The sequence below is a fragment of the Trachemys scripta genome, chromosome 17, assembly GCF_013100865.1.
Source record: "Trachemys scripta elegans isolate TJP31775 chromosome 17, CAS_Tse_1.0, whole genome shotgun sequence".
Classification (NCBI taxonomy): Eukaryota; Metazoa; Chordata; order Testudines; family Emydidae; genus Trachemys; species Trachemys scripta.
In genome coordinates, this window is record NC_048314.1 from 26,660,229 (window position 1) to 26,686,410 (window position 26,182).

A 26,182-nucleotide genomic window follows, 5' to 3' on the forward strand; every position below is an offset into this window, starting at 1 on the left:
AACTGGCATTGCTGCATTGAAGGCAGTGGGGGCTCTAGTCTCATAAGTTTAATAGAATTAGGCCTGGTCTACACTACGGGTTTAGGTCGACTTTAGCAGCGTTAAACCGAATTAAGCCTGGACACGTCCACACAACGAGGCCCTTTCTTTCGACTTAAAGGGCCCTTTAAACCGGTTTCTTTACACCACCTCCGACGAGGGGATTAGCGATAAAACCGGCCTTTGCGGGTCGGAATTGGGGTAGTGTGGACTGAATTCGATGTTATTGGCCTCCGGGAGCTATCCCACAGTGCTTCATTGTGACCGCTCTGGACAGCGCTCTCAACTCAGATGCACTGACCAGGTAGACAGGAAAAGACCCGCGAAGGTTTGAATTTCATTTCCTGTTTGCCCAGCGTGGAGAGCACAGGTGACCACGCAGAGCTCATCAGCACAGGTAACCGTCATGGAGTCCTCCCAGGATCGCAAAAGAGCTCCAGCATGGACCGAACGGGAGGTACGAGATCTGCTCGCCATATGGGGAGATGAAGCAGTGATAGCTGAACTCCGTAGCAGTAAAAGAAATGGAAAAGTATTAGAAAAGATCTCCAAGGCCATGAAGGACCGAGGCCATAACAGGGACACACAGCAGTGCCGCGTGAAAATTAAGGAGCTACGGCAAGCCTACCACAAAGCCAGAGAAGCAAACGGAAGGTCCGGGGCAGAGCCGCAAACTTGCCGCTACTACGCGGAGCTGCATGCGATCCTAGGGGGTGCAGCCACCACTACCCCAACCGTGTGCTATGACTCTCTCACTGGAGAAACACACAGGGAAGACGGTTCGGGGAACGAGGAAGATGACGATGGAGGTACTGTAGGTAGCTCACAGCAGCAAGGAAGCGGAGAAACCGGTTTCCCCAACAGCCAGGATATGTTTGTGACACTGGACCTGGAACCAGTAACCCCCGAACTCACCCAAGACCCTCAGGGCACACAGGAGACCTCTGGTGAGTGTAACTTTGTAAATATTTGTAAACATTACCAAAAAAAAGCAAGCAAGTCTGTTAACGTGTATGGGGATGGAGCGGAAATCCTCCAGGGACATCTCCAGAAAGCTCTCCTGGTTGAAATGGGGTGATTTTATTAAGGGGGACATTCAGAGGTGCCCGTTCCTGCTATTCTGACCAGAAATGTTCCCCGCTGTTAACCACGCGGTGGGGGGGAGGGGTGAAGTGATCATCCCAGAGAATCGTGTGTGTGTGTGTGTGGGGGGGGTTTACTTGTGTTTGTGCCGCATGTTAACCGGGAAACCGCAGCCCCCTCCTTTTACATTGAAACCCCATTTTAAATGGACAACCCAATTCATCCTTGATATGGGAAATGCGCTGCTGTTTGCAACCTTTCCCGCATGTTAAGAAGGTTAAAAAAGCCAAAACACTGTGGCCTACGATGGCTGCCTGCAAGCCGAAATATGCGACCTTGTAATGAAAGAGTGTACCCATTGTTTTCTAAAATGTGTCTTTTTTAACCACCTCTCCCTTCTCCTCCGCCAGCTGCAAATGTTTCTCCTTCGCAGAGGCTCGTGAACATTAGAAAGAGAAAACGTAGGACGAGGGACGAGATGTTCACGGAGCTGCAGATGTCCGCCCAGGCTGATAGAGCATAGCAGAATGCGTGGAGGCAGTCAATGTCGGAGATGAGAAAAGCCCAATATGAACGAGAGGAGAGGTGGCGGGCTGAAGACGATAGGTGGCGTCAGCTTGCAGACAGACGGCAAGAGGCAATGCTCCGTCTGCTGGAGCATCAAAGTGATATGCTCGAGCGTATGGTTGAGTTGCAGGAAAGGCAGCAGGAGCAGAGACCGCCGCTACAGCCCCTGTGTAACCAACAGCCCTCCTCCCCAAGTTCCATAGCCTCCTCACCCAGACGCCCAAGAACACGGTGGGGAGGCCTCCGTCCACCCAGTCACTCCACCCCAGATGATCGCCCAAGCATCAGAAGGCTGGGCTTCAATAAGAGTTAAAGTTTTAAAATGCAGTGTGTCCTTTTCCATCCCTCCTCCCCCACCCATTCCAGCTACCTTGGCAATTATCCCCCTACCTCTGTAAGGAACTAATAAAGAATGCATGAATGTGAAAAAACAATGACTTTATTGCCTCTGCAAGCGGGAGGGGAGGGGAGGGTGGGGTGAGGTGGTTGGTTTACAGGGAAGTAGAGTGAACCGGGTCGGGGGGGGGGGTTGGAGGGTTCATCAAGGAGAAACAAACAGAAGTTTCACACAGTAGCCTGGCCAGTCACAAAACTCGTTTTCAAAGCTTCTCTGATGCGCACCGCGCCCTGCTGTGCTCCTCTAACCGCCCTGGTGTCTGGCTGCGCGTAATCAGCGGCCAGGCGAGTTGCCTCAACCTCCCACCCCGCCATAAAGGTCTCCCCCTTACTCTCACAGATATTGTGGAGCGCACAGCAAGCAGCAATAACAATGGGGATATTCTTTTCGCTGAGGTCTGAGCGAGTCAGTAAGCTGCGCCAGCGCGCTTTTAAACGTCCAAATGCACATTCCACCACCATTCGGCACTTGCTCAGCCTGTAGTTGAACAGGTCCTGACTCCTGTCCAGGCTGCCTGTGTATGGCTTCATGAGTCATGGCATTAAGGGGTAGGCTGGGTCCCCAAGGATCACGATAGGCATTTCAACATCCCCAATGGTCACTTTCTGGTCCGGGAAGAAAGTCCCTTCCTCCAGCTTTCGAAACAGAGCAGAGTTCCTGAAGATGCGAGCATCATGTACCTTTCCCGGCCATCCCACGTTGATGTTGGTGAAACGTCCCTTGTGATCCACCAGGGCTTGCAGCAGCATTGAAAAGTACCCCTTGCGGTTTACGTAGTCGGTGGCTTGGTGCTCCGGTGACAAGATAGGGATATGGGTTCCGTCTATGGCCCCGCCACAGTTTGGGAATCCCATTTCAGCAAAACCATCCACTATTGACTGCACATTGCCCAGAGTCACTACCCTTGCTATCACCAGGTCTTTCATTGCCCTGGCAAATTGGATCACAGCAGCCCCCACAGTAGATTTGCCCACTCCAAATTGATTCCCGACTGACCGGTAGCTGTCTGGCGTTGCAAGCTTCCACAGGGCTATCGCCACTTGCTTCTCAACTGTGAGGGCTGCTCTCATCTTGGTATCCTGGCGTTTCAGGGCAGGGGAAAGCAAGTCACAAAGTTCCATGAAAGTGCCCTTACGCATGCGAAAGTTTCGCAGCCACTGGGAATCGTCCCATACCTGCAGCACGACGCGGTCCCACCAGTCTGTGCTTGTTTCCCGGGCCCAGAATCGGCGTTCCACGGTATCAACCTGCCCCAGTGACACCATGATTTCCACATTGCTGGGGCCTGTGCCTTGTGAGAGGTCTATGTCCATGTCAATTTCCTCATCACTCTCGTCGCCGCGCTGCAATCGCCTCCTCGCCTGGTCCGGGTTTCGCCTTGGCATGTTCTGGCTCTGCATATACTCCAGGACAATGCGCGTGGTGTTCATAGTGCTCATAATTGCCGCGGTGATCTGAGCGGGCTCCATGATCCCAGTGCTAGCTATGGCGCCTGGTCAGAAAAAAGGTGCGAAAGTAGTATCTGATGGACCAGGAGAAGGAGGGCGGGAGGGAGAGAGGGAGGGAGGGAGGGCCGAGTGACGACATGGCGTACAGGTACAGGAACAGGGAGAAACACAAACAACTGTCACACAGAATGGTCCCCCCAAAGATTAAACTGGAAACCCTGGGCTTAGCAGGCCGTTGATTTCACGGAGGAAGGGGAAGCAAATGAACACAGAACAAATCTATTTTTTACATCTTAAGGTGGCAGCCGACGCTGCAGCATGAGTGACAGCCATACCAGTATGACGATGACGGATACCAATCATAATATACCATCATCTGCCAAAAGGCAAGGGGCTGCTGCTGTGTAGCAATGCAGCCCCACGTCTGCCAGCCCCACGTCCGCCAGCACCCAGCATCGCCCTCGGCCTCTTCTGGGTGCTTAGCAGACAATATTGGGCAATTGGCAGAAAATAGTATATTATGACTGGTAACCGTCATCATCAAAACAGTAGCATGTCTGCCCAGGTGGCCATGATTGACAGCCATACCAGTATGACGACGACGGGTACCAGTCATAATATACCATCGCCTGCAAGGGGCTGGTGCAATGCAGCCCTACGGCTGCCAGCCCCACGGCTATCACTCATGCTACACCGTCTACCGCCAAAAGGCAGTTAGCAGCTGCTGCTGTGTAGCAATGCAGTCCCACGTCTGCCGGCACCCAGAGGACATATGGTGACGGTGAGCTCAGCTGTGCTGAGCGGGCTCCATGTTGTCTGCACAGGTAACCCAGATAAAAAGGCGCGAATCTATTGTCTGCCGTTGCTGTGACGGGGGAGGGAGGGGCCTGACGACATGTACCCAGAACCGCCCGCGACACTGTTTTGCATCATCCGGGCATTGGGATCTCAACCCAGAATTCCAAGGGGCGGCGGAGACTGCGGGAACTGTGGGATAGCTGTGGGATAGCTACCCATAGTGCAATGCTCCGGAAGTCGACGCTAGCCTCGTTCTGTGGACGCGGTCTGCCGACTAGAGCACCTAGAGCATTTTATTGTGTGGACATACACAATCGGCTGTATACAACCGATTTCAATAAAACCGGCTTCTATAAATTCGAACTAATTTCGTAGTGTAGACATACCCTAAGTTGTGCACGATATATAAAAATTCTCCTCCAAAATTGGCCTTATTCTCCTCTCATTTACTCCCCATAACTCCATTGGGCTTCAATGGCATTACAAAGGGTATGAGTTCGCAGTGTTGTAGGGTAGGGGGAGAAACAGAGGCTAGAGAGGTGAAGTGACTTCTCCAAGGTGACATAATAGGTCAGTAGCAGAGCTGGAAATAAAACCCAGCTTTCCTGACCCCCATGCCAGTGCCCCACCCACTGGATCACACTGCTAGTCTGAACACTACACACGCAATGTCAGCTTACCTGAAGATGCCAGCTCAGCAATTGACTTCTTGGTGATGTGACCCATGAAGCCAACAATGGAGAAAATGACAAATCCTGCAAATATGCTGGTGGTGGAATTTATACAGCAGACGATGATTGAGTCTCTAGAAAAACAAACAGAGATGTGAGAAAACCTTCTGCATTTCTGGTCCAGTCAGCGAATCAGAACAGGATCGGAGTTAGGGGATGAGGTGAGGGTGAAAATAAGGCCTGAGTGTAACACTGACAGACCCCAGTCGTCGGCAGGCAGAACCGAATCTGGGACCTCTGGAGCCTCTACCACATGAGCTAAAAGCCAACTGGCTCTTAGCTAAGGCTGTAGAGCAGCTCATTTTATCTCTCTCTCTAAGTGGCCTCAGTGCCACTAGATGGGACAGAACACCACACCCAGAAGGTGTGTGGGTTACATGAGGAGGCATGTTACCATGCTGTGGACAGGTGACCATGAGAGGTGAAGGTCAGAGGTGGGGTGGGTAACTTGGTGATGTCCTGTGGCCAGAAGATTTTCAGATATGAGGATCAGTGGTGAGGGTTGCATGCTGGTGAATTACAGACCGTACAGCATCAGGTACTATGGGCCAGATTGTGAACCCCTCACACTGGTGAGTAGTTACTCGCAGGAGTAGTCTCGGTGACTGCAATGGGAATACCCCTGTGACTAAACGCTTACCAATGTCACACAGGGGTTCACAGTTTGCCTCTGTGTGTCTTTCTGATTGTAGAGGTATTTGAAGAATACTGACTTGTATACATTGTTATGGAAGGAGCTATAGCTTCCCAGGGCAATCAGAGATCCCAACCCCAGTCCATAGGAGAAAAAGATCTGTGTGGCTGCATCCATCCAGACCTGCAAAGGAAGAACAAGCCATGACTCAGTATTCCGTAGCACTGTCGGAACATTCTGCATAATCCAATCTGTCCATCTAGCTCTCTAGATCTTCTTTGAACAATAATTTATCGTGTCTAAAGCATGTAGCAGGGAAAGTGTGGCAGGTGGGACAGTGAAAATGTTGATTTTGATGTAGTTTTAGGTAAGAGACTACACCAGGGGTGGGCAAACTTTTTGGCCTGAGGGCCGAATTGGAGTTCCAAAACTGTATGGAGGGCCGGGTAGGGAAGGTTGTGCCTCCCCAAACAGGCTGGCTCCCGCCCCCTATCTGCCCCCTCTCACTTCCCGCTCCCTGACTGTCCCCCTCAGAACCTCCGACCCAACCAACCCCCCACCCCGCTCCTTGTTCCCTGATCGCCCACTTCCAGGACCCACGCCAACCACCACCCCCCGGAACCCCACCCCCTACCCAACCCCCCTGCTCCCTGTCCCCTGTCTGCCCCAGCCCCTATCCACATCCCCACCCCCTGACAGGCCCCCCAAGATTCCCATGCATATCTAACCCCTCTGTTCCCCATTCCCTGACCGCCCCCACTCCAGAACCTCTGCCCCATCCAACCGCCCCCTGCTCCCTGTCCCCTGACTGCCTCCGGGACTCCCAGCCCCTTATCCAACCCCCCCCACTCCCAGCACCCTTACCATGCTGCTCAGAGCACCAGGACTGGTGTAGTGTATTAAATTAAAGTTTTTTACAACAGCAGTTTCTTACAATCTATTCATATCAATAACTGCTACAGATAGCAAAAAGAACAGGAGTACTTGTGGCACCTTAGAGACTAACAAATTTATTAGAGCATAAGCTTTCGTGGACTACAGCCCACGAAAAAGTGGGCATCCGAAGAAGTGGGCTGTAGTCCACGAAAGCTTATGCTCTAATATATTTGTTAGTCTCTAAGGTTCCACAAGTACTCCTGTTCTTTTTGCGGATACAGACTAACACGGCTGCTACTCTGAAACCTGCTACAGATAGCACATTTCTACATGTAGCAGTTTCACACACCCTATAATGCAAGAAACTGCTACCTGTAGGCATTTGCTACATCAGGTAGCAGTTTTATACAATAGCAGTTTCTTACAATCTTATGTATCAGTAACTGCTACCAGTAGCACATTCTTACTGAGAGCAGTTTAATACATTACACCTGCAGCTGCAACTCCCCCGGCCAGAGCCAGCCATGCAGTCTCACAGCCCCGCTGTCCAGCAGGAGCTCGCAGCCCAGAGCGCTGGCAGCACGGCAAGCTGAGGCTGCGGGGGAGGGGCTGGGGGCTAGCCTCCCTGGCCGGGAGCTCAAGGGCCAGGCAGGACGGTCCCACGGGCCGGATGTGGCCCACGGGCCGTAGTTTGCCCACCTCTGGACTACACTGACATACTCCAGAAACGAATGTCAATGTCCTTATCCACAGGCCTACGATTCCCTTCAGGCTGTGCAGTATTGATTCCTACACTGTTTAGCTGGGACAGAAAAGCCTGCTGCAGTAAGACTCCCAGGTGACTTGTACAGCAACTAACAGGAATAAAAATCAGTGCTGGCGATGGGCCCTAATTAGCATGTTCCCCCACCTCCCGTCTCGCTCTCAGCACTAAACTCTGATCTAAACTCTGCAACTGAGGGTACATCTACACTACAGGGGGGAGTCGATTTAAGATACGCAAATTCAGCTACGTGAATAGCGTAGCTGAATTCGACGTATTACAGCCGACTTACCCCGTTGTGAGGACGGCGGCAAAATCGACTTCTGCCGCTTTTTGTCGGCGGCGCTTACTACCACCTCCGCTGGTGGAGTTAGAGCGCCGATTCGGGGATCGATTGTCGCGTCCCGACGGGACGCGATAAATCGATCCCCGAGAGGTCGATTTCTACCCGCCGATTCAGGCGGGTAGTATAGACCAGGCCTCAGGCTCTGCTCTTGTCTGGCACTACTGACGAGGGAACCTCAAATGATTTCAAATTTGGGTTCCTTTCACATAAACACCTAAAAGGTTGGCTGCTTATCCAAACTAACCAGAGCTTCTGGGGCCAGCAAGGCAGGACTGGAAATCTCACGAGAACAGGCTTCTACACTTGATTTCCACTACTTTCCGCTTCCAGAAATGCCAGGAGAACAGCTTTCTCCCCATATTTCAGCGCTTCCAGAGTCAGCCTGAACTCAGAAGCACAGAGACAGGTGGAGATGAACAGTAATGGAAGAAAATTGTTAAGGGCCAGATTGCGCTTTAAGACACTAGCCTGTGTTGTATGGGGGTGGGGGTCCCAAGTGGAGACATGTTACTTCATAGAAGAGTAACCCACCCACCTCCTGGCACTGAGAACACTTAGAGAGAGAGAGATTAATGAGGTTGCTCTACAGCCTTATCTAACAGCCAGTTGGCATTTAGCTCATGCAGTAGAGGCTCATGCACTAAACACCAGAGGCCCCAGGTTCAATCCTGTCCACCAATGACTGGGGTCTGTTGGTGTTACAGAAGCATAATTCCTCTTGTACTTGGGGTATGCACATGCTGCTCCACCATATGGGAGGATGAAACAAGCACCCTTCTCTAAAGCAAGCCAGCAATAGAGGAGAGGAGGTGGGAGGTACAGCCTTTGCTCTTTTTGGGGTTGCTAATGTCCCAGAGGGTTCTAGCAGAGAGCAGTCCCTGTGCTTGGGAGACGCACATTAATAATACCTAGCTCTTATACAGCGCTTTTCATCAGCCACAAGAAGAGGAGATCTCCTTGTGCCTTCCCCAACTTACAGACACACCAAGAGCCAGCTGCAACCTGGCTCTAAATGAACATCCCAGAATCTTTACAATACTTTGGTTCAGGTTTTGGTTCCAGAAATGGTCAGAGACTGGGGGTGGGGCTGAGATTGTGTCTTAATTATTCTAAACCATTTTCTCCACCTCACAATGCAAGGGGAAGGGAAGGGGTCTGCGGAAGATCTGTACTTAGAGCAGGAGTGCCAACACTCGTCTTTTATCACAAGTCTCACCATAGCTGGTGTGTTTTCTTAAAGCCCCAGCCCCCGGAGTCAGCTGATTACATGAGAATCTCAGCTTTCATTGTTTAAAAGTTGTAGTTTCTAGCCTGCATTGTTGCAGAGAAAAGCTGGAAAATGTGCCCCCTGTGTAACTTAAAGGCCCAAAACCCAGTGGGCTAATAAAAAGACCACAGAAGGTGTTTTTGTTATATATATGGCATGATGTTTAAACCAATCTTGTAATTTTTTGCGGGAAGCCTTACTCATGGGTTGGCAATACTGTTACAGTGCAGTGGTTCCTACAAAGAGGGATCACTGGGAGCTCTAGACAATCAGGACTATTCAGTTGTCATCACTTGTGCATGACCAGCGACCTCACAGACCGCTAAGGAATTGTTACTCTATAACAGAGAGAAACTTGCCTTCTCAAGCATCTCTACTGCACTGGGCTTCCCATTGAGCAAGGCAAACAGTATATGGCTATCACTTGCCATTTAAACACTTCCACCTAAAATAACAGCTATGTCTAACGCTGAACTCGTACCTACATCTAGCATTGCAGGTATGGGCAATATAGGGTTCCATTGCCTCCTCTACATAGGACTGCACTGTCCAACCCAAATAGTTACCCCTAGAATAATCAGTGTAATGGAGCATCTGCATGTCAGAGGGGCACGTCTGCAGTTGGTGTAAATCAGCATCGCTCCATTGATAATACTACAGGATTTCCATGGAGTGCCACTGATCTACACCAGTTGTGAATCTGGCCTAGTTTTGTCTCTGACTGTGAAGACTGTGGCTTCTGGGATTCTTGGGAGGTTTTTTGGTTATGAGAGAAACTTGAAATGTTCATAGTGCCAAGGAACTTGAATACAGCAGTGTAAAAGCTTTAAACATTGCAGGACCCACCTCAGACTTAGAGAGTTTACTGAAGTCTGGTGTGATGTAAAAGAGAATTCCCTCCTTGGCTCCTGGTAGAGTGACTCCACGGAAGAAAAGAATAATTAACATGAAGTAAGGGTAGGTGGCTGAGAAATACACAACCTGAGAGAGACAAAAGGAGATGTTAGTTGTGTAGTGAGGCACTCACAGTCAGAGCTACAGCAGTGATTTGATTCTCCTAGCTTCAGTGGGTTTACTCCTGATTTGCACTGGTGTAAATGAGAAGTGAACTGGGCTCTAAGGGCAGGTCTACACTACAGGAATAAGTTAACCTAAGTTGTGCAACTCCAACAATGTGAATAACGTAGCTGGAGTCGACGTAGCTTAGATCGACTTATTGCGGTGTCTACACCGTGCTGGGTTGACAGAAGAAACTCTCCAGTAGACTTTCCTTATGCTTCTTGTTCTGGTTGAGTACCAGAGTCAATGGGAGAGCGATCTCTGGTCGATTTAGCGAGTCTTCACTAGACCCACTAACTCAACCCCCCATGGATCGATCACCGCAGTGTCGATCCACGGTAAGTGCAGACATGCCCTAAGTGTGTTAGTTCTTCCTGCCAAGACTGATAATTAGGGAAGGACATGGCCTCCATGAAGTTTAAATTGAGGGCTAATGGCTCTTTTGTAAGAAACTGGTTGACACTTTTCTTGCAGATTCTGTGTTATGTTTCTCTTCAAGTAATATTTCTGAATATTGGGGGTTTCTTCTACTAACAACAAGAGGCTTTACTGATCACAGAAATTAGAGCCTGGTGTAACTGCACCGAAAGCAGTGGAATTGCACAAGTGATGAATTTGGGCCAAAGAAGTCTTTCTTTATTTAAATGATTCAAGTAATGTTAGTTTGCCTGAAGATTTTTTTTCCTGACATTCAGTCTAGATTACTCTTTTCTTAATATCATCCCATTACTCCAAGTTACATCCTACATAATATATCCCAGTAGCACCATTTTACCAAACTAAGCAATTTCTCAGGTGTTTCTTTTTTATGGTATTGGTCTGTAATGTTATACACTAGGAAATAACAATATGTTATTATGTTTCTATTTCGAGGGTCATCCTCAAAACTCAAAGTACGAGGTGAAAAGAGACCAGTGATTCTGGATGCTCAATTTCTGATCCCCTAAAATGACCTGAGTTTCAGAGAGCGGGTACTCAGGGAGGGGCAAAGTCCCCTTTATGGTGTTTCAAGTTGGGCTTTGAATGTCATTTTTTAAAAGCTTGGCTTAAATCTTTCCAAAAGTCTGAAAGTTCAATATTCAGTCTGGAGATGCTACGGTTAAGAAGTATTCTCTATGCTTAGAATACCGTAACTCCTGTGGCAATTTTTACCACTGTGAAAGGTAAAGAATTTAATGGCACACACTCCAATTCTTCCTTGCAACACAGTAAACCCTAATTACAGGCAAAGTACTCCTTGAAATAATATCAGGCTATGATTAGGGCAATACTAAAACCTTAATAAAATGACATTAATTGCTTAAATATTAAGTATTTAAAATTGCTTGTCACTAATTAATAGCTATTAATTAAACCAGGCACTCTCATGTTGCTTTTCATCATTAGATCTCAAAAATTCATTGGTTGAGGGATAGCATATTTATAGTACACCTCTACTCCTATATAATGCTGTCCTCGGGAGCCAAAAAATCTTACCGTGTTATAGGTGAAACCACATTATATCAAACTTGCTTTGAGACGCTGGAGCGCGCACAGCCCCGCACCCCGGAGTGCTGCTTTACCGCGTTATATCCGAATTCATGTTATATCGGGTCGCGTTATATCGGGGTAGAGGTGTAACTGTAGCTTTTTGTTAGCCTCACCTGCAACTAATGGTTTGATTTATTGAGCAAAAAATAAACATATGGCTTGAGTTTGAAATATTATTTGTAACTAGATTTATACGATTAAAAAACCAATCTGTATTGCACTTGAATGTCAGGATTAAGGCCCCAATTCAGCAAAGCACTTCTGTGTGTGCTCACGTTCCTCCCTATTCAGCAAAGCAGTTAAACACCCACTTAGGTCCTATTACAAATAATGGCTGATTTAGCATGTGCTTTACTGACTTGGTGTGTTAGGGCATGTCTACACTGCAATGAAAAACCCACAGCACTGAGTCTCAGAGCCTGGGTCAATTGAGTCAGGTCCCTGATGCTCAGTTGAGTCAGGTTCATGTGTGGCTAAAAATAGCAGTGTAGATATTTGGGCTTGGGCTGGAACCTGGGCTCTGAGACCCCAGAAGGCAGGAGGGTCTCAGGGCCCAAGTTCCAGCCTGAGTCCAAACATCTACAGTACAATTTTATAGCCCCACAGCCAGAGTCCTGGGAGCCTGAGGCAACTGACCATATTCATCCCTGGTCTATTGACTTCAGTGGCGCGATCCCAGGGAGGAATAGCTCCAGGTAGAACTATGATTAAGGAGTTTCTGGTGTGGCAGGGGTGGGGGATTGCATGGTATTTGTTTATTTTTGTCCCACTTTATCTTACTCTAGAGGTGGGCCCAAGCTGCAAAATTCAGACAGGGATCTGATTTAACACCCCCTTGACCCAAATTTTGGGGATCCTCCAGTCTGAGATTTTGATTCAGACCCATCTCCACTTAATTTAAAGAAACTGATGGTGTAGCTCTGATAACTGAGCTCCTTGAATCAAATCACCGATCTTCTACATTGAGGCACATAATGATCAGCTTTATTGGTCATGTCTGTACTGCCTAGGTGCGTAGGCAGCATTGACTGAACTCCCAAAGTCCAGTTCCAAGGTGTAGTGGGATCAGGATGAAAGCTGGGACGCATCCTCTGGGTGCAGACTCTTCTTTTGTGGTTGTAAAGCAGGGGTGGGCAAACATTTTGGCCCGAGAATTAGTAGGGGAAACAAAAGTGGATGGGAATCTGGGAGGCAGTGACCAGGAGATGGTCGAATTCAGGATCTGGACACAAGGAAGAAAGGAGAGCAGCAGAATACGGACCCTGGACTTCAGAAAAGCAGACTTTGACTCCCTCAGGGAACAGATGGGCAGGATCCTCTGGGAGAATAACATGAGGGGGAAAGGAGTCCAGGAGAGCTGGCTATATTTTAAAGAATCCTTATTGAGGTTGCAGGAAAAAAACATCCCAATGTGTAAAAAGAACAGTAAATATGGCAGGGGACCAGCTTGGCTTAACAGTGAAATTCTTGTTGACCTTAAACGCAAAAAAGAAGCTTACAAGAAGTGGAAGATTAGACAAATGACCAGGAAGGAGTATAAAAATATTGCTCAGGCATGCAGGAGTGAAATCAGGAAGGCCAAATCACACTTGGAGTTGCAGCTAGCAAGAGATGTTAAGAGTAACAAGAAGGGTATCTTCAGGTATGTTAGCAACAGGAAGAAAGTCAAGGAAAGTGTGGCCCCTTACTGAATGAGGGAGGCAACCTACTAACAGAGGACGTGGAAAAAGCTAATGTACTCAATGATTTTTTTGCCTCTGTCTTCACGAACAAGGTCAGCTTCCAGACTGCTGCACTGGGCAGCACAGTATGGGGAGAAGGTGACCAGCCCTCTGTTGAGAAAGAATTGGTTCGGGACTATTTAGAAAAACTGGTCGAGCACAAGTCCATGGGGCCAGATGCGCTGCATCCGAGGGTGCTAAAGGAGTTGGCAGATGTGATTGCAGAGCCATTGGCCATTACCTTTGAAAACTCATGGCGATCGGGGGAGGTCCCGGATGACTGGAAAAAGGCTAATGTAGTGCCCATCTTTAAAAAAGGGAAGAAGGAGGATCCAGGGAACTACAGGCCAGTCAGCCTCACCTCAGTCCCTGGAAAAATCATGGAGCAGGTCCTCAAGGAATCAATTCTGACGCATGTAGAGGAGAGGAAAGTGATCGGGAACAATCAGCATGGATTCACCAAGGGCAAGTCATGTCTGACTAACCTAATTGCCTTCTATGAGGAGATAACTGACTCTGTGGATGAGGGGAAAGCAGTGGATGTGTTATTCCTTGACTTTAGCAAAGCTTTTGATACAGTCTCCCACAGTATTCTTGCCAGCAAGTTAAAGAAGTATGGGCTGGATGAATGGACTATAAGGTGGATAGAAAGCTGCCTAGATCGTCGGGCTCAGCGGGTAGTGATCAACGGCTCCATGTCTAGTTGGCATCCGGTTCAAGTGGAGTGCCCCAGGGGTCGGTCCTGGGGCTGGTTTTGTTCAATATCTTCATTAATGATCTGGAGAATGGCGTGGACTGCACTCTCAGCAAGTTTGCAGATGACACTAAACTGGGAGGAGTGGTAGATACGCTGGAGGGTAGGGACAGGATACAGAGGGACCTAGACAAATTAGAGGATTGGGCCAAAAGAAACCTGATGAGGTTCAACAAGGACAAGTGCAGAGTCCTGCACTTAGGATGGAAGAATCCCATGCACTGTTACAGACTAGGGACTGAATGGCTAGGAAGCAGTTCTGCAGAAAAGGACCTAGGGGTTACAGTGGACAAGAAGCTGGATATGAGTCAACAGTGTATCCTTGTTGCCAAGAAGGCTAACGACATTCTGGGCTGTATAAGTAGGGGCATTGCCAGCAGATCAAGGGACGTGATCATTCCCCTCTATGCGACATTGGTGAGGCCTCATCTGGAGTACTGTGTCCAGTTTTGGGCCCCACACTACAAGAAGGATGTGGAAAAATTGGAAAGAGTCCAGCGGTGGGCAACAAAAATGATTAGGGGGCTGGAGCACATGACTTATGAGGAGAGGCTGAGGGAACTGGGATTGTTTAGTCTGCAGAAGAGAAGAATGAGGGGGGATTTGATAGCTGCTTTCAACTACCTGAAAGGGGGTTCCAAAGAGGATGGATCTAGACTGTTCTCAGTGGTACCTGATGACAGAACAAGGAGTAATGGTCTCAAGTTGCAGTTGGGGAGGGTTAGGTTGGATATTAGGAAAAACTTTTTCACTAGGAGGGTGGTGAAGCACTGGAATGTGTTACCTAGGGAGGTGGTGGAATCTCCTTCCTTAGAGGTTTTTAAGGTCAGGCTTGCCAAAGCCCTGGCTGGGATGATTTAGTTGGGAATTGGTCCTGCTTTGAGCAGGGGGTTAGACTAGATGACCTCCTGAGGTCCCTTCCAACCCTGATATTCTGATTTTATGATCTGGGTGGGGAAATTGTATGCAGGGCCATGAATGTAGGGCTGGGGCAGAGGGCTGGGGTGCGGGAGGGAGTGCAGGGTGTGGGAGGGGGTGTGGTATGCAGGAAGGGGCTCAGGGCAAGGGGCTGGGATTCAGAGGAGGAGTGCAGAAGGGGGCTCAGGGCAGGGGGTTGGGGTGCAGGAGGGGTTCGGAGCAGTGGCCTCGCCAGGTAGAGGGAAGAGGGGGAGCAGGGGGAAAAAAGGCGCCACCAACTGTGGCGCTTTTACTGATGGGGCAGTGCTCTGGGTCTTCGGTGGCACCTCAGCAGCATGACCTTCACTCGCTCCACAGGTCTTTAGCGGCATTTCGTCGATGAAACTTCAGTTCCGCCAAAGACACCTGGAGTGAGTGAAGGTCTCGCCACCGAAGACCTGGAGCGCCGCCCCATCAATAAAAGCGCCGCAGCGGGTGGCACCTTTTTTTTCCCCCCCACTCCTGGGTGAGTAAAATTTAAAAGGCGCCATTTGTGCTCAGTGGGGTAGTGGCCGCTGCCCCGCTCCCGCCCAGCTATGCTACTGGTTCGGAGCCCAGGATCCAGCCCGACACCGCTTACCTCAAGCGGCTCCAGGATGACAGCAGCACACAGCAGGGCTAAGGCAGGCCCCCAGCCTGCCCTGGCCCTGCGCCACTCCCGGAAGTGGCCAGCATGTCTGGCAGTGGCTCCTGGGGATGGGGCAGGCAGCTCCACCACACGCTGCCCTTGCCTGTGGCTACCACCCCCAAAGCTCCCATTGGCCGCGGTTCCTCGTTCCTGGCCAATGGGAGCTGCGAGAGGCGGTGCCTGCAGGCGAGGGCAGCGCTCAGAGCCCTCTGCTACTCCCCTCCCTCAGGGGCTGCAGAGACGCGTTTCCGGCCACTTCCAGGAGCGGGGTGGGGCCAGGGCAGGCAGGGAGCCTGCCTTAGCCCTGCAGCACCACTGGGCTGGCAATCCCACGGGCCAGATTGAAAGCCCTGATGGGACGGATCCAGCCTGAGGGACATAGTTTGCCTTCTCGTGTTGTAAAGTCTTGTTCAGGAATATGTAGGTGATCTACCTGGACCACAACAACTGACACTTGTACAAATTGCTATTGTGGGGTTAAGAGAGAGCAACAAATACTGCAGGTGTTCGGAAAGCACTGGAGACTACACACATAAGAACATTTTGACAAATGGCTTCACAGATGCTGGAAAACATAATCAAATAAAAACTGAAGCTGGACTGAACGATGGTACATGCACAGCATTTTAGCAGGCGGGTCTAAACGAAATAGAATCCCACAGGACCCATGGAATTACATATCTTTATGTCTATGGATTGCTAAGGGAGCTCTTCTCAGCCTTTAGATTGATAAGAATGGTTCAGTTGTGAAGAAATGTACTTCAGACTTGAGGCTCCATTCTGATCTCGTATACACTGGCACAAGGCCCCGATTCAGGAAAGCATCCCGTTGCAGTCAATGGGACTTAAGCCTATGCTAGAAGTCATTTGCTTAAATGCTGTCCGGTTTAGGGGATAGATGTAAGCATGTGCTTAAGTGCTTTTCCACTGCAATCAATGGAGTGGGAGCAGCGTAAATGGGATCTAATTAACCAAGCCCATGGTAATGAGACAATCTCATGAAGAAGCCATTTTAGAAATACGTCGCTATTACCGTGACTGGTGCTCTCTGACTATGATAGACAGAAAGGAGAATGTGAATGGCTGTGGGGCAGAGGGACAGATTTCTAAGATTTCTAATGGGAACATATCCCCTAAAAGAACACAGCACACACCGTAATGCAGAACAGTTGATGTCATAGGCTGTCTCAGCAACAGATCCAGCAGCAACATTAAGCAAGCCCCTTTGCACAATCTGTAAACTGTATGTTGTATATTTCATGGCACAAACAGCAAGGATTATGTTAAACTCCACATTTCACGAGAGAAACAGGAACTGCCAAATTTACACAGAGCCAATTAAGGGTTTATAGAAATGGCTGAAACTCACCGCAGTGAAAGAGTTGAAGAGATAGTACAGTGCCCAGGCAATGATGACAATGTAATAGACATTCAGCCAGAACGAGAGAACCACAGCGGCCAGGCCCACTCCTAGAAGAGAAGAAACAGAGCACGCTCAACACAAGCCATCCAAAGTCTATGGAGCTGTATTGAGCAGATGGATACGAGCCTCCTGTGCTGAAGTGGGGACGGCAAGTCGAGAAGTGACTGCACAGAGGTGAGGCGAAGGTTTGTACACCTAGGAAATGTGAATCATCTCACAGAGATCAGTAAGTGACAGTGCACGTTGCCTCAAGTTCACTGATCAGCCAATGAAGGCTTGTTTGGATGTTATGCCTCTCTCCCATGTTTCAAAGATTGAATGGTGGTGTCTTTCAGTACCCTGCTAGCAGAGTTGTATGTGTGGAGCTCTGTGAAAACCAAAGAGGGGGAACCAGCTGTGTCTCTGAAGAAGTGGGCTGTAGTCCACGAAAGCTTATGCTCTAATAAATTTGTTAGTCTCTAAGGTGCCACAAGTACTCCTGTTCTTCTTTTTGCGGATACAGACTAACACGGCTGTTACTCTGAAATCTCTCTTAATAAAAACACTTATTTTAATTCACCACTAGCCTTTCATATGTTGTTACTGTGAACACAACAACAACAGGTTTACACCCAACTGGGGGAGAGCCAACCTTCTAGTGTACAGTAAACAGGGTTCTGCTGGTACAGAGTAGCACAGTCCTCCCCACCAACTTCCTGCATCTCATTTTAAGTACAATCCTGATGTGCCAGGTGGCTCCGTTCAGTCGTTTGCCTCCATCAAGGCAGCGTTGTCTACCTGAGTGTTTTGTCACTATCAAAGGTTATTCAAACAGAGAGCTGGAGTGTTGCTGATGCCTAGACACCATGGTGAAGGGGACCCTGCAAACACCATAGATCAGATATAACAGTCTCCAGGGACTCACCACCCATTCCCCAAGGGCTTATGTCCCAGTCCCTGAGGTGTTGCTTCCCATTCCAGTAAATGGTTTCAGCTGTAAAGCTAGATATATGGCATCAGCATCATGGACTTACAGTACAGTACCTTTGAACATGGGCGCTAATTTCCAGACCCCCAATCCGCCAACAGAGGTATACTGGCCGAGAGCTGTCTCCAGCAGGAAGAGAGGAATCCCAGCAAACACCAGCGTCAGAAAATAGGGAATCAAGAAGGCCCCTGGAAGAACAAGCAGCTGCAAGGTCTCATCACCACAAGATTTTTTGGGGTCCTGGCCACCTCTTCTCCCCAAGAAGTGTAAAGCTCAGCTCACAATTACTGCACAAATCCCTGGGCTCACGTTGCAGTCCCAATGCTCTGTTCCAGCTCCAGTTCTCAAGCTCGGATGCCACCCCCAGCTTTGATCCCCCTGTTCGATAGTGAACAAGGGTTGTTCCATGGTGGCTGTTCAATTACTATTTGGACTGTATCTTTCTCTATCACTTCTTCCTTCTCACATCCCCATCACCCTCTGCCCCATCACCCATGTGCTGATCTGACTTATCGGTCTAGATATTTATACCACACTGATCAAATGTGATAAATGAGACCAAGCCGGAAAACAGAAAAAGGAACTAGTAGTTCATGGGCAATTTGTTCTCTCTCTCCCCACCAGCCCAACAGCAGACAGGAGTCTTTGGCATTAGCCATTAGTTCATTTGTTAGCTATTATGTTATTGTTGCAGAAAAGCTAGGGCAAACCAGCTGGGTCTTGCAGCTGGACCCGCCGGCAGCGAGATTTGAGGTCAGTCGGATTTCTTGAGGAAGGCAGTTCTGCTGCCATAGGATGGCTGTTGGGAAAGCTCAGACTCCAGCTTTCGCAGGTCTAATACAGGTTGTAGAGAGCTCCATTGTCCTTAGGATGGATGCTGTCACAGAGGGTCCTGATTGTGGAGAGAGTGGTGGTTGCTCAGCTACCTCAGACCCAACCCCCTGAGCTCTGAAGATTTGCACCATGACTTTGAATGGGCACTCTGTTTAACGAGGAGGGAGTGACATGACTGGAGCACTGCAGTGATACACTCCCACCTCCCAGGGTCACTCAGCAGAGGGCTGCTGCGTTCTGGATTAGCTGGTTTCTCCCTCCTCCCCCGAATTTGCATCTTCAGTCTCAGGTATAGGGGTTTGCAATAATCAAGCCTGGACAACCTGAAATCATGGATCACTGTGGCTGGGTCCATCTCTGACAGTATTGGGCTCCATCAAACCACTAGGGATGGCTCTGCAGAGGCACATCACATCAGTCAGGACTGCTGAGTCAGTGGGTAAAACAGCTGAGGCCCAATGGGAGCTGGATAGACAGCTGAGCCCCACAGGGGGAATTTGGCTTCAAGCTCCTTTACATGGGTCTAGAGCAGTGATTCAGGAACATAAGTTGGAAGCAGGTGGCAGGGGGACACGGTCAGTGTGCTGCGGGCAAGCAGCTTGACGGCTGTGAGATTGAACTCCCAGCTGGCAAAAAGTGCCGGCTTATATTCAACATCTTGACTTAAAAAAAATTCTCCAACGCTGTCATAGAAATGTGCCAATCAGCACCCTCTACAGCATTCTAGCTAGCAATGGACGCCCGCAAGCCAGAAATCAGAGTCAAGCCTTCCAAGAACTTTGGGAAAGGTCTGATCCAATCTCCAAGGCTATTAGTATTTATTTATGTTGTTGTAGATCCTAGACATGCACCAACCATGATCAGGGCCCTGCTGGGGAAGGTGCTACACACACAGGTAACAACAAGTGGTCCCTGCCCTACAGGGCTTACATTCCTCTCTCTGTGATGGACTGACCTAGATCAGCAGATACAAACACCCCTTGTATTGGGGGGAAATTCAAATCCAGACTGGTCTGTCTGAAATTACATAGCCACGGTGGGGCCACCAGCTGAGGAAGGCCTCTATAATCTGACGCTTATGACACAGGCAGGCCATTTGCTTGGTTTTCAGCCGGACCATCCAGTTTTTGTATGGTTTGTCCCCTGTCCGGTACTGATATAAAACCAGTATCACGCACAGAGGACACCATTGTGCAGTGTGCTGCTCCGCCCCTGCAGTGTGTGAGGTCACGCAGGCTGGGGCAGGGTCACACAGGAAGGGGTGGAGACAAACAAGGCGATGTCCTGTATTCTGGGGATGCGTCATTGGCCACCCTATTATAACATTCTGGGAGGAAAATTACACCCTGGGCTGAAATGATTTGGAGAAATGTTGGTAGAACTAAAAATGAGCTCACTGAATTTTGAGCACAAAAACAGGGGTGGGACTCAGGAGATCTGGGTTCCGTTCCAGTGTGATCTGGGGCAAGTCAGTCTCTTGGGGATGAAAATAATCTTTCCTTATTCCCCTTGCCTTGTTTGCCTTCTCTATTTAGATTTAGCTCTTTGGAACAGGGACCGGGTTTGTACCGCACCTGGCACAATGCAGCCCCAATCTTGGTTGGAGCCTCTAGGCACTAATGTGATACAAACAAATACTACTACTAATTAGTAAATAAAATGGCCACCACTGCCCACTAGTTAATTACCAGGATATAAAAGCACCAATATGTTTTTGCTTGTAGCCTTAATCAAGGTCAAGTGCCAGTCATAAGCAGTTAAAGAAACATTCACTATCAGGTATGCACAGTCTAAATTTCTCATCAGACAATTGTTAGGACCTACTGAGCTACATTGAGTGCTAAGGGTCTGTCCACCTGGGGTGAATCTCACCCTCTCTGTATCCCTGATTACAATACAGATTAAATCGACTGGGGGTTAATCCGATATGACAGCAGTAAGTGAAACGACAATATTGTCATTCTGTTCAATTTGCCTGTGTGTAATGGAAGCAGCCCACACAACTTCGCTTTCAACATTGCACATGCGGATATATAATTGGAGTTCCACCCCACTGTCTGCTCAGCAGTGGAGGTGCCTCAGCCTCGGCGGGGGAGGCGTTGCCTACCTGGTTCTGAGTCAGATGCTGACTGACCCTTCCTCTCTGCTTTCAATTGGCTGTGAGCAGTGCTTTGTGTGTCCCTTTGCCTGCTTATTTTCATGCTCACTGTGGCAGGCTGCAGAAACAGTTGCTTGTTGGCAGCCAGACTGGAAGAGGACCAGAGGAGTGACTGATGTAGACAGCAATGGAACAGCGTGCATGGACCAGCAGCATGGGGCCTTGAAAGTACGCAGGCACAGCGCACAACTTTACATTTTCCGAGAGCAACAGTTCTTATGGCAACTGGCAAATTTGCTAGGCTCATCCAGCATTTTCTGAACATCCTGCTGGATTGCTCTGCGTCCCTGCCCCTGCTGTGTTAGAGATCATATAGTGCTGGATTTGTAACACTAACAATAGCACTTGGCACTCCCCCCCTCAGGGCTCAGCATGTTTTCCAGAGAGGAATTATTTTAGCCTCATAACACCCCTGAGGTATCTATTATTATCTCCAATTTAGTTATGAAGAAACAGCCATGCTGAGGTGCCCTGACTTGTCTGAGATCATGCACCTACTGTGTGGCAGAGCCAGCAAAAAAGCCACCTCTCCCGTCTCTCAGAACTTCCCCATAAAACCGTTATTCCTTATGAATTGATGTAAGAAAATAGGAACAGAAGGGAGAGACACCTGGGCCACCTCACCTGGTTGCCAACAGTAGTCAGTGCCTGATACTTCAGAGGAAGCTGTAAAAGCTCATAGCGCACCTAATTGTGTTAGGTTAGCTATTAGGAAAACTTTCTAACTATAAGGGTAGTTAAGCACTGGAATAGACTTCCAGGGGAGGTTGTGGAATCCCCATCTTTGGAGTTTGTCTAAGAACAGGTTAGACAAAGACCTGTCAGGGATGGTCTAGGTTTACTTGGTTCTGCCTTGGTGCAAGGGGTTGCACTAGACCATTGGTTCTCAACCAGAGGTCCGGGGCCACCTGGGGGGGGGGGGCACAGACAGGTTTCAGGGGGTCTGCCAAGCATGGCTGGTGGTAGACTTCCTAGGGCCCAGGGCAGAAAGCCAAAGCCCCGCTGTTCAGGACTGCAGCCAGGGGCTCTGAGCCCCACCACCAGGGGCTGAAGCCAAAGCCTGAGCAACTTAGCTTTGTGGTCTCCACTGTGGTGTGGGGCCCCGGGCAATTGCCCCACTTGCTATCCCTTGATGCCAGCCCTGGCTTTTATATGCAGAAAAACAGTTGTGGCACAGCTGGGCCATGGAATTTTGATAGCATGTTGGGAGGGGCCTCAGAAAGAAAAAGGTTGAGAAACCCCTGCACTAGATGACCTCTTGAGGTCCTTTCCAGCCCTACATTTCTATGATTTGATAATGTGCTGTGGTGGAATTTCATGGGCAGAGTATTGTCTAGTGGTTAGTGTAGGGGACAGGGAGTCAGGACACCTATGATCAGTTGGACGGGTCTCTTTTCCCAACATGCAAACTAGATGAAACACAAAGGCAATATCAGACATGGGACAACAGTACAGTAAGGAAGCGGTGGGAGAGAGAGCTCATGAGAAGGACAAGCAGGTGTAGTGAGTCGGTGTGGCTCCCCTCCTGCCCGGAAGAGGGAGCCCGCGTGCAGGCACCAGAGTGGGTGGGACCACCACCGCCTGTCCCCGCCCCCCGGAAGTCAAGGGGCGGGACAGGAAGTATAAAGGCCGACCGCCAGAGCTCAGTCGGCGGCCAGCCACGGCAGGGAGCAGACGTGTGGCCGGGAGCTCCCGGCCAGGAGACCGCCGAAGACCGAGGCCTGGACCCTAGCTGGCCCGAGCTACCCCGGGCACACTACGAGGAGGAGCCACCGGAGCCCGTCCGCTCCCGTCACTGGGAGAATCCCTGGGAGCCTCACCCCACCAACCCCGAGGGTGAGACTGTACCCGAACCCCTCCGGCCCTGCTGCTACCCAGAGGAGCCACCTGAGGACCGTTGGCCTGACTTCCCGGCAGAGCTACCGGACCTGCCACCGAGCCCTGGCCGAGAGGAGCCCATGCAGGTGGACTGGCCTGAGCCCGGCGCGACGAACGGGGTAGGCTCTGAGGGGGATCACGGAAGTGGCCCGGGGGTAGCCGACCCCGGTCCGGCTGCAACTGAATGTGAGCCAATGTCAGTGTGTTGCGGTCTGGATACCCCACTGACCAGCAGCGGCAGTAACCGCTGCTAGGGCCCCGGGTTGGAACGCAGTGGAGTGGGTGGGCCTGCGTTCCCCCCTGCCACCCCCGCTCACGGGTGGCAGGCATCCCCCTCACCCAACACTCGGCTACAGAAAGCCTAGGCGTGCCTTGCCTGGGCTCTGAACTATTTGCTCGCTCAGCCCCTGCCAACAAGGGCCTGAGCTTACCTGTGTTTGCCCCGCCCTGATCCAGGGCCTGGGCTCTGAACTGCTTGCTGGCTCAGCTCCCTGCAAACAAGGACCTGAGCTTAACTGTGTTTGCCCCGCCCTGATCCAGGGCCTGGGCTTTGAACTATTTGCTCGCTCAGCCCCCCTGCAAACAAGGGCCTGAGCTTACCTGTGTTTGCCCCGCCCTGATCCAGGGCCTGGGACTTTGAACTATTTGCCCGCTCAGCCCCTGCAAACAAGGGTCTGAGCTAACTGTGTTTGCCCCGCCCCGATCCAGGGCCTGGGCTTTGAACTATTTGCTCGCTCAGCCCCCCTGCAGTCAAGGGCCTGAGCTTTACTGTGGTTGCTCCGACTCTGCACCAAAGAGCCGGAGTTTCGGGACTAATTAACTGCTTGTTCCCCAGTAGTGAGTCGGTGTGGCTCCCCTCCTGCCCGGAAGGGTCGAGCCCCGGCTAGGACCTACTACAGCAGGTCAGAGAGGAAGTGAGTTTTTAGGAGGAATTTAAAGGAGAGGGAAAAGAAGACTGGTGGCCTAGGAAGGGAAGGCTTTTCAAGCACAGGGGGCAGCATGACTGGAGTGGGGAAATCAAGACTGGGAAAAGAAGATGGAGTGGGGGAAGTGAAGAGGGTGGGGAAGGAAGTAGGAGGAAATGTGAACCTAGTGACAGCTGGAGCTGAGATTATTGGTAGAGTTGGAGGTGAGGAGGAGTAGTTTGACCTGGACATGGTAAGGGATTGGAAGCCAGTGAGACAAGTGGAGAAAGTGAGTGACACGGATGAAGCCGTGAGAGAGGAAGGTGACATTAGAGCTTTGACAAAATGGTGGGGAGGGAGGAGAGGACTACAGAAAATCAAGGCCATCTGGGTACTTCTATGACCACTATCACTGGAATATCTTAGTGCCTCAATCAGTGATGGATTTTATCCCTGTGAGCCCGGCTAGTACAAATAGCCCCAGTTTATAGAGACTGAATGGAGGCACAGGGTAGATTAAGTGACTTGCCAAAGTCACAGGAGTCTGTGGCTGAGCGGGGAATTGAATCCAGTTCCCTTGATTCCTACTCCAGTGCCCTGCTTCCATCAGACCATCACTCTCACACACTTTAAGAGATGACCAAGGTGATGCCAAGGGGGCAGTGAGGAAAAGCGGGATTTTAGTGGAATTGAAGAGTAAGAAGTGATAGCACTTAGCAAGACACTGGATACATGAAGAGAAGGGCTCTATGCCACAGAATTCCTCAGCGATCATTGTTAAGTCACTTAACCTCTCTGTACCTCAGTTTCTTCACCTGTAAAATGGGGATAGTAATACTAACTTCTCTCACAGCCCTGTTGTGAGGCTTAACTCATTCATGCCCCTACGATCCATCCGTGGCTGAAAGGCTCTGCTGTATGGAAATGCAAAGCATTACTATGATTTCTTCCTGATCTCAACTGGCAATTGGCTTATGCTGCCTCAGTATATCTGACATGGTGAATTGTGGGTTCACTGAGGGTAGGACGGGAGGGAAAAGAATCAGTCAGTGTGCAGACAAATTTCAAAGCACTAACTACACCCTTGGATGGAGGCTGTGTGACGTTATTTGGTTGGTTGTAACCAAAGTCCTGTAGTGCCACCAAATCTTGTAAAAAGAGGTGTTCTTACACCTGGAAAAGACTATAAAAGGCTGATGCCTTGTCTCCATCTTGTCTTCAATCCTGCTTCTTACCTCTGGAGGTAAGAAGCTCTACACAAAGGACTTTGCTATGAATGGAAGCTCTACACAAAGGACTGATGACCCATCCCAGCTGTGGATGTACTCCAGAGACTTGATTTTAAACCTGCAGTTTATTTCATCACTGCTACAAGCCTGAACCAAGAACTTTGCCATTACTGTATGTAATTGATTCCATTTAACCAATTCTAGCTCTCATCTATATCTTTTTCCTTTTATGAATAAACCTTTAGATTTTAGATTCTAAAGGATTGGCAACAGTGTGATTTGTGGGTAAGATCTGATTGTATATTGACCTGGGTCTGGGGCTTGATCCTTTGGGATCATGAGAATCCTTTTTTTTTAATGGGGTATTGGTTTTCATAACCATTTGTCCCCATAACAAGTGGCACTGGTGGTGATACTGGGAAACTGGAGGGTCTAAGGGAATTGCTTGTGTGACTTGTGGTTAGCCAGTGGGGTGAGACCAAAGTCCTCTTTGTCTGGCTGGTTTAGTTTGCCTTAGAGGTGGAAAAACCCCAGCCTAGGGCTGTAACTGCCCTGTTTAAAGCAATTTGGACTGAATTGGTACTCTCAGTTGGGTCCCGCCAGAATCGCATTGTTACAGGCTGATATAAAGGAAAACATGTGTTTAGCATTCTATGCTCACCTCCTCCATTCTTGCCACAGAGATATGGAAACCGCCAGACATTTCCTAGCCCAATGGCGTAGCCCACGCAGGACAGCAAGAAGTCAAATTTGCCCTTCCAAGAACCTCTGTCTGGGAGCTCCTTCATCTTCTTGGTGCTCCTATCTCCTTGGGCGATTGGCTCAAATTCCTCAGTGGCTGCCTGCTTCTCCTCGGAGGGCGAATTGAGCTCCACAGACGTGTTGTCAATCTTCCTCATCGCTGCTTACAGTTACTGCATGGGTTGGAGGGACGGGAATGACACTCTCAGTCCCAGCTGATCTCAGATTAAATGGGACCGGTGGGTTGGACAAAGCTCCTGCTGGTACCTCTGAGGAGAAAGTAGAGGGGGAAGTTGCTCTTTGCCCAAAACAGTGGGATAGGGACATAGGACTATGAGCCACATCCTCCTGAACGCTCATAGACGGACTCGTTGTGCAGCCTTCAGCAAGTCATGCAAACTTCTCTGCACCTGTTCCCCACCTGCCCCATATTACAAACCCAACAGCGA

General features: G+C 49.6%; 1 protein-coding gene across 1 annotated transcript in view; it reads right to left on the bottom strand.

Annotated features, from left to right (window-relative positions):
- The window catches only part of LOC117867204 (sodium- and chloride-dependent GABA transporter 1-like), a 45,448-nt gene extending 19,557 nt beyond the window's left edge, over nt 1-25,891 (bottom strand). Inside the window, exons 1-6 of the mRNA XM_034752032.1 lie at nt 25,654-25,891; nt 18,045-18,176; nt 16,968-17,068; nt 9,796-9,930; nt 5,777-5,880; nt 5,013-5,137 (exon numbers count right to left, since the gene is read on the bottom strand). Of these exons, the coding sequence (XP_034607923.1) occupies nt 5,013-5,137; nt 5,777-5,880; nt 9,796-9,930; nt 16,968-17,068; nt 18,045-18,176; nt 25,654-25,891 (835 nt within the window). The remainder of the gene's footprint in view (nt 1-5,012; nt 5,138-5,776; nt 5,881-9,795; nt 9,931-16,967; nt 17,069-18,044; nt 18,177-25,653) is intronic.
- Between the last annotated feature and the right edge of the window lie 291 nt (nt 25,892-26,182).